The 7,500-nt window shown below is 47.0% G+C and overlaps 1 protein-coding gene across 1 annotated transcript in view; it reads right to left on the reverse strand.

Annotated features, from left to right (window-relative positions):
• LOC308311822 (prospero homeobox protein 1-like) overlaps positions 1-7,500 on the reverse strand; it is a gene marked incomplete at its 3' end in the record, with an annotated part of 54,050 nt that overhangs the window by 21,741 nt on the left and 24,809 nt on the right. The window contains exon 9 of the mRNA XM_080758598.1: positions 5,152-5,346. Within this exon, the coding sequence (XP_080614724.1) occupies positions 5,152-5,346 (195 nt within the window). The remainder of the gene's footprint in view (positions 1-5,151; positions 5,347-7,500) is intronic.

Raw genomic sequence — 7,500 nt, forward strand, 5'->3', positions numbered from 1 at the left:
GGGGGCGGGGGGGTCCTGACTACTAATTACAACAACACAAATCTCTGGCACAAATTATTTTCACAATGGGGTCTGTGGCCAAATACATTACATACATTTGACATGGAAAGCTATGAGCACCACTGTTCTATATGCCTCCTGGCAGGTACAGACGCCATTCTTCACCTTGCTTCTTCTATTTATACGCTTTCCTGAAGAGCAGACCATTCCCTCATCGCCTGTATACCTTCTCTCTCTCTCTCTCCCCCTATATCTCTTGTTACTGTACTTTAGTGCATGGGCAGAGCAGCAATTATGACCAAATTGTTATGGAGGGAGGGGTGTGCTGTGTGTGCGTGTGTGTGTGGGCGTGCACGCACGCACGGAAAGAGTAATGCGAGTGCGGATGAAGAGAGACAGAGAGGTAAGAGAAGAAAGGAAAGTTGAAAGGTGCACATTGAAGGAGAGGAGAAGAAAGAGATGGGAGGAGGGCAAAGAAGACAATTAATGAAGCCGCTATAATTACTGGGGCCATGTTTACTCCAAGCCACACACAGTTACACAACACACACACACACACACACACACACACACACACACACTCAAACGCACACGCAACATTACACGCCCGTTACAACAGAAAATCCCAGAATATCTGGTATCAGATTTGAACCCTCTCTTATTCGAGCATTGGTATATATATACGTTCAATAATCGGTATATAGCGATTCAACCAGGTGACGTCGTACTGCATGGCTAATTAAGATTCAACCAGGTGATGTTATACGAGCTATACGAGCTTGTAGCTCTGCTAATTTTTTTTTAATCGTGAAAATGTGGCGCAAATCTTTATATACCGTATATATATATTCTTTCAGAGCGAACGTTTTTAACTCATATATTTGCTTCTGAGGGGGGGGGGGGGGTCTCTGGAACTACATACTTACAGATGGAATTTGACGGCGGCCAAATTCACATAAAACATGAAATATTGATATAGAAACATGGGTCTTTCAGAAAACTGTTAGGATTTAGGAGAACTTTTTTAAATTTCGACGTCAGGCCTTAGAACGGTTCACTCTGCAGAGGTTAATCAGCTGACGCAGATCAGCCTTGTTTCTCCATAATTGCATTACACGTCGTTGATTATCCTGCTTAAACGCCGTTCACGGCCACTTACCAGCAATTAAAAACAACAGTGTTTATTCATATTTTGGGGGCAAGACGCTCTTTAAATAGAATCTTTGTGTCGGCACCATCTTCATCAACCTTGGAATAAACATTACCTTACGGTGAATGAATGCACAAGGGAGAGGTTGTAGTGGCGGCGACCTAGAAACCAGCACCAACTTTCACACACAAACGCATGCGGAAACGCGCGTACGTTTTCTGCTCCCCAGAAACGTGGGGAGTTATATTGAAACCCACATTGTTTGTTTTTTTTGTTAAGCTATAGCTTAACCCATTCTGAACGGGAACCCATTCTGGTGTTTAGCATCATGTTATGCTTTAGCTATTTGAAAATAGCAGATCTACAAGCTCATAGCGCGCCACCGAGTGGCGTGCTACGAGCTTGTAGGTCTGCTATTTTTGGAAAAATCGAAGAACGACTGATATTTTTAGAATCTGATCTCAGATCAGAATGGGTTAATAATCAGACCAGTGTGTGTCCAGTGGAAACCTCGTATGAATCTGATCTCAGGTCAGAATGGGTTAAGGAACCACGCATGCATGCATGCAGCACGGGGTTTCATATAATGTTTATTCATTTAGAACGGTTATAGGAGGCCACGAGGCTGTGTGCCGTTATCTGAAAATAATACACACACACATGCCCTCCGGCCAATGGGAAACTAAGTATTCTCCATGGCTGCCGCCGACGTCGATTTCATTGAATTCTGCCCTGCCGACATAAAGTGGAAGAGAAACACATTCTTATTCAAAGCGGGCCGAGCCGGTCTATAAGAACACAGGGAGTTCCTGGAACAACGTATTTTCAGATGGCCAAATACAGATAATTCCAGGGGGTCCTTGACATGAAAAATGTTGAGAACCTGCACTGGCATAATGTACAAAGATATAGGATTTTCAGAAAACATGGTTGGTATTTAGAAGACATTCTTCTATAATGGGGCCTCAGGCCTATAATGGGTTATACAGCTATATAGGTGAGGTGACTCACACTGAAGACGCTGGCGCTGAAACATGAAGCACGCTGACCTACAAGAGAAGACGCTCTTATTTACATCAGAGCCAGACGGTCCCGGACACGACCACCACACGGCAGGCCGAAGGTTCCAACATCTGTTTACTTTAAAGGACAACTTTAGCTTCTTTCAACCAAGGTTCAGGTTGTTATTATAGACCAAAAAAAAGGTTAGTGTTCTTTTTTTTGCTGCTTTCTTTTGTTTTAGCGATTTTTGCTGTTTTTGACAGGGGGGGGGGGGGGGCATTCGAACATGGGGCTAAATATGTACTTTTTACAAAATGTTATCTTTGTAAATTAACACAATCGGTGCCGGGATGCCTTCAAAATAAGAGCTCTGGGGTGCCGGAAAGACATGGCCGCTTTTACTCTGAATATTTTGTTAGCTTAACGTGGTCTCGAGTCTATTATATCGCTAGAAGCTCCAAAGCATTCATATTTTGAACGAGAGGCATGTTGAAGTCGGAAATGAAGCGCGTAGTATATCCATCAGATCTAAACCACAGAGAGCGCCCTGGAGTATAGGAGAGACGAGGCATTCTTTCTGCCGCGCTAACAGCTATGTGAACGGGACGCTAACAGCTACGTGAACGGTAAGCTAACAGCTACGTGGACGGGACGCTAATATGACTGCAGGCTTCGCTCTATACGGTGGCGTGTGACATCATCATCATACCTGGAAGTTATGCGGGAACGCCTTTACTGAGTGTCCAAAAACTACTCTCTGGCCTTCACAGCCCATACATCCACACAGAAAAGTCCTATTTGATTGCATTACATGACTTTAAACAGTCACTCGGCCTGCCATTCACTCTTTAGAGCTCTGTATACATAGAGGGAGACATGGTGAAGGATGGAGGAGGCACAGACAGGGACGGAGGAAGGAACGAGAGGAGAGGAGAGGAGAGGAGAGGAGAGGAGAGGAGAGGAGAGGAGAGGAGAGGAGAGGAGAGGAGAGGAGAGGAGAGGAGAGGAGAGGAGAGGAGAGGAGAGGAGAGGAGAGGAGAGGAGAGGAGGAGGGGTGTGTTGCGGTGGGGGACAAACCAAGGTGGAACTCTGATGATGCTAAATTTGGCAAAAGGAGAAGTCTCGCTCAGTGTGTGTGTGTGTGTGTGTGTGTGTGTGTGTGTGCGTGCGTGCATGCGTGTGTCGAAGACTTGCTGAATCGGCCACAGTTCCAGTTTCACGCCTGTGAGTTTGACAGCGGGGCGAGCGAGGGAACGCCACAGTGGAAGAAAGAGAGAGAGGTAGAGCGAGAGAATGAGAGAGAGACCCAGAACGACACAGAGAAAGAGAGAGAAAAAGAGAGAGAGAGAGAGTCCCCAGGCAACCATGTGCACCCCTTGGGCAGATGGATGGATGGATGGAGGGATGGAGGGATGGATGGAGGGATGGAGGGATGGAGGGATGGAGGGATGGATGGATGGATGGAGGGATGGAGGGATGGAGGGAGGGACTCCCCGAATAATTGACAAAGCGCTCAGTCCAAAATAATAACATAAAAACAAGTCATGGCACTTCAAAACGTCGGAGTGCAAAACGTAGGATAAACATGCTCTGGCCCACCCATATGACCGCTTAACACGACCGCCGGACAACTTCCATGGTATTTCAAGTTCACGGGCGCTGACCCAGAAAAGACATGGTCCCTCGACACGCACGCACGCTTCTCAGCATCATTTGCATGTTTGTGTGTGTGTGTTTTTGCCTTCCGTGTATATTTTTACATACACCTGTGAAGGCTACCTGACTCTCATTATGCAAAGCGTGCTGTTCTGGTGACTCCTCCGACACAAGACACTTAGAAAACACGCCACGCCGGCGTCTGCACACGTGTGTGAGTCGCTGTGCATGCATTGTGTGGGTTTTGCAAATGTCCATCCTTACGCAAAGTTGCCTGCTAAGGTGTGTGTTGTGTTGGGTTGTGTCGTGTTGTGTGTGTGTGTGTGTGTGCGCGCGTGTGCGTACTGGCAATGAAGTGTGTGCTAATGGTTATCTAAATGCCGGTGATGGGACGTTGTATAGCTTAAAGGCCCTTGGGCCCCCTTAGAACAATATTGGGCGAGAGAGAGAGAAAGAGAGAGAGAGAGAGAGAGAGAGAGAGAGAGAGAGAGAGAGAGGAACGTGACTGCTGCAAATCGCTTTGACAAGGACACCGAAGCCTCAAGCATTGTCCTCTCTCGCCTCATTGAACTCACACACACACACACACACACATGAACGTACGCTCGCACTTCCTTCGACATCCGCACCTCAGCAGAATCGCGAGGTGACTGTTGCACTCAGTCTGAACAGCTGACTGTTTAGAGGACGTGTGTGTGTGTGTGTGTGTGTGTTTGTGTGTGTGTGTGTGTGTGCGCGTGCACGCTTAGATCTGTGTGTTTGTTTACAGGTTCTGTATTGTCGGGGAGGAGGGGAGACCTTGATGTTCATTCCGCGGGACAGCTCATTGGTTTCGGCGCGTGGATTGTGGATTCACTTATGAAATCCATTATCTATAATTTAAATCACTTAAATTAAATGATAGGATGCTCATTCACCAATCACGTCTCTCCCGCCCGCGCGCAAGATATGTTATATGCACACTAACGCAAATTGAATGCTAGATTCTGCAACTGATGGCGGTGGTGAATGGTGCCTTTATATAGCGCCTATATCCAAGGCGCTTTACATAGATTGTGCATTACATTCACCCATTCATTCACACACACACACACACACACACACACACATTCACACACCGATGGCGGAGGAAACCATGCAAGGGGAACACTTCGACACTCACTCTGGGGGAGCCCACAGGGATCCAACTGGGAAACTTTCGCTTACCATCCGGTCACTCTACCCCTGATCCACTGCCGCCCATGCAGAGTACATCACATACACGCACGCATACACATCGCACGAGCGTGCACACACACACGCACACGCAAACACACACACTGCACTGCGCTGCGCTCCGTTACCTCAAAGTCGTTGGCCTTGTTGTAGTGCATGTTGAGCGCTCGGAACAGCTCCGAGTCGCGGCTCACCGCCAGCTCCTCGGACGCGGCCGCGCCCTCGTTGATGGCCTGCCGCGCAAACTTCTCCATCTGGATGTAGTAGAACTCCCGGAAGTTGCTGAACCACTTGATGAGCTGCGACGTGATGCAGCGGTTGAACTGCGGCAGGAGGAGAGAGAGAGAGACACACGGCAGAGCAAGTTACACTACTGACTGCAGCCGTTCTCAATCAAAACAATCACATTTGAACTGAGGAGGGGGACGCCTATAGCCATCACGGAGTCAGGCTGGAACCCAGCCTGACTCGGTTTCCACAGATGTTGTGAAAATGGCCGATCTACATGACTACGTGATTTGGTTCCACTTGTATATACACTCAGGGCTGTATTTTGCGTGTCTTAAGTACCAGGTCTTATTCCCTAACTTGAGTAAACTAAAGACCTGGAGGCGTGATCAATGCTCTTTGGCCACTCAGAATAGGCAAATGACATTGATCACGCCTCCAGGTCTTTAGTTTACTCAAGTTAGGGAATAAGACCTGGTACTTAAGACACGCAAAATACAGCCCTCAGAGTTCTACAGACCTGTAAGCCAGGGTTTTGATTTGGTTCCTATATAACTATAGCAGGACCCCGCTGTGAAAAAAACACTGAACTGAGACCTGATGATGCAGAGAGGTTGTGTTTGGGAGAGAGAGAGACACACTTCAGGAAGGGATAGATTCATCTCAGCTGAAATCCATTACAATATGACTTTATAACCATCTGTTTAATTAGCCCATTTTGGACTGAGGTCGATAAAAAAAAGGCGTCTAAATCCTAACATTTTTTCTGAAAAACCCATGTTTCTATGTCAGTGGTGCTCAACCTTTTTCATGTCAAGGACCCCCAGAATTATCTCTATTGGGCCACAAACCCCCATCGCAAAATATGTAGTTCCAGGGGACCCCCCAGAAGACAATATTTTAATTAAAAATGTTGCCACATTTTCACGATTTTTCAAAAATAGCAGACCTATACAGGCTCATAGAGCTTGTAGATCTGCTAGTTTTCAATAACTACAGTATAACAGAATGCTTAAAACACCAAAAGGGGTTCCCGCCCAAAATGGGTTAAGCAAAGGGAGGGGGGAGGGGTCAGAGAGAGGGAGAGAGAGAGAGAGAGAGAGAGAGAGAGAGAGAGAGAGATCTCCTTGGATATTACATTCATATACCAGAGAGACTCAAGTTATTTTATTACGGGGGGGGGGGGGGGTGGCGGGGCGACGACTTTCAAACGTTATTGCCCGTCCGCCCAAAAGCATACCGTTGGCACAGAGAGGGATAGTATATCGCTTAGTAGCATATATACATTTGTTGATATGAAACGTGAGCCCTGCTTGTGACCTTTGGTTTGAAAAAAACCACAAAAACACTCAAGAGCATCGGAGGTTTCTATACACTGAGAACTGAAAGAAAAGGAGCTCGTAACGGTTCCTAAAGCGCTTCCATTTAAAACCAATTTGAGAAGAGAGAGAGAGAGTTGTTGTTTTTATTTGGTCTGTCACAGCTGTTGTTTGGTCCGAATGAGACGAAGAACAGATTGCGTGCACGTCCGCTTCTGTGTGTGTGTGTGTGTGTGTGCGTGCGAGCGTGAGCGGCGTGCGTGCCTTTGTGTTATTTATTGGCTCGAAAAATACGTGTATTCATTAGTTTAGCGTGAGCAGCTGACCGTATAAGTGAGCAAACGGCACTCCGTGACGTTGACGATTTGTTCGTTAATCACCTGCATTCTGTATAATGTTATGCCGTTCCCTGTTTTTTTACCGTGAATTTGAAATAAAGATGAAATTAATTAAAGAGCGTGTGTGTGTGTGTGTGTGTGTGTGTGTGCGTGCGTGCGTGCATGGGTGTCTGTGAGTGTGTGTCTGTGCGTGTCTGTGAGTGTGTGTGTGTGTGTGTGTTCAGCGGAGAGGAAAAACGGCTTTGACACGGAGATTAACTACGGTATTGTTACAAGACATTGTCTCTCAGGAGCAGGGGATGAGAGACCGAGGGAGAGAGACACAGAGAGAGAGAGAGAGAGGGGGGGGGGGGGGGGGGGGGGGTGATGGGTTACTCAAAGAGAGGAAAGAGGGTGATTTTTTCAGGAATGGTGAGGGGGTGAAATAATTGAGTATAATTGGGAGAGAGAGAGAGAGAGAGAGAAGGAAAGGGAGAGGTTTTTAATGCATGATGACAGGAGAGGAACGTCTGTGTGTGTGTGTGTGTGTGCGCGTACACGTACAGTTGGGGCTTGACCAACAAATGAGCTACACAGAAGGAACATGACAACT

The sequence above is a fragment of the Protomyctophum bolini genome (genome assembly GCF_963924005.1).
Source record: "Protomyctophum bolini genome assembly, chromosome: 24".
Classification (NCBI taxonomy): domain Eukaryota; kingdom Metazoa; phylum Chordata; class Actinopteri; order Myctophiformes; family Myctophidae; genus Protomyctophum; species Protomyctophum bolini.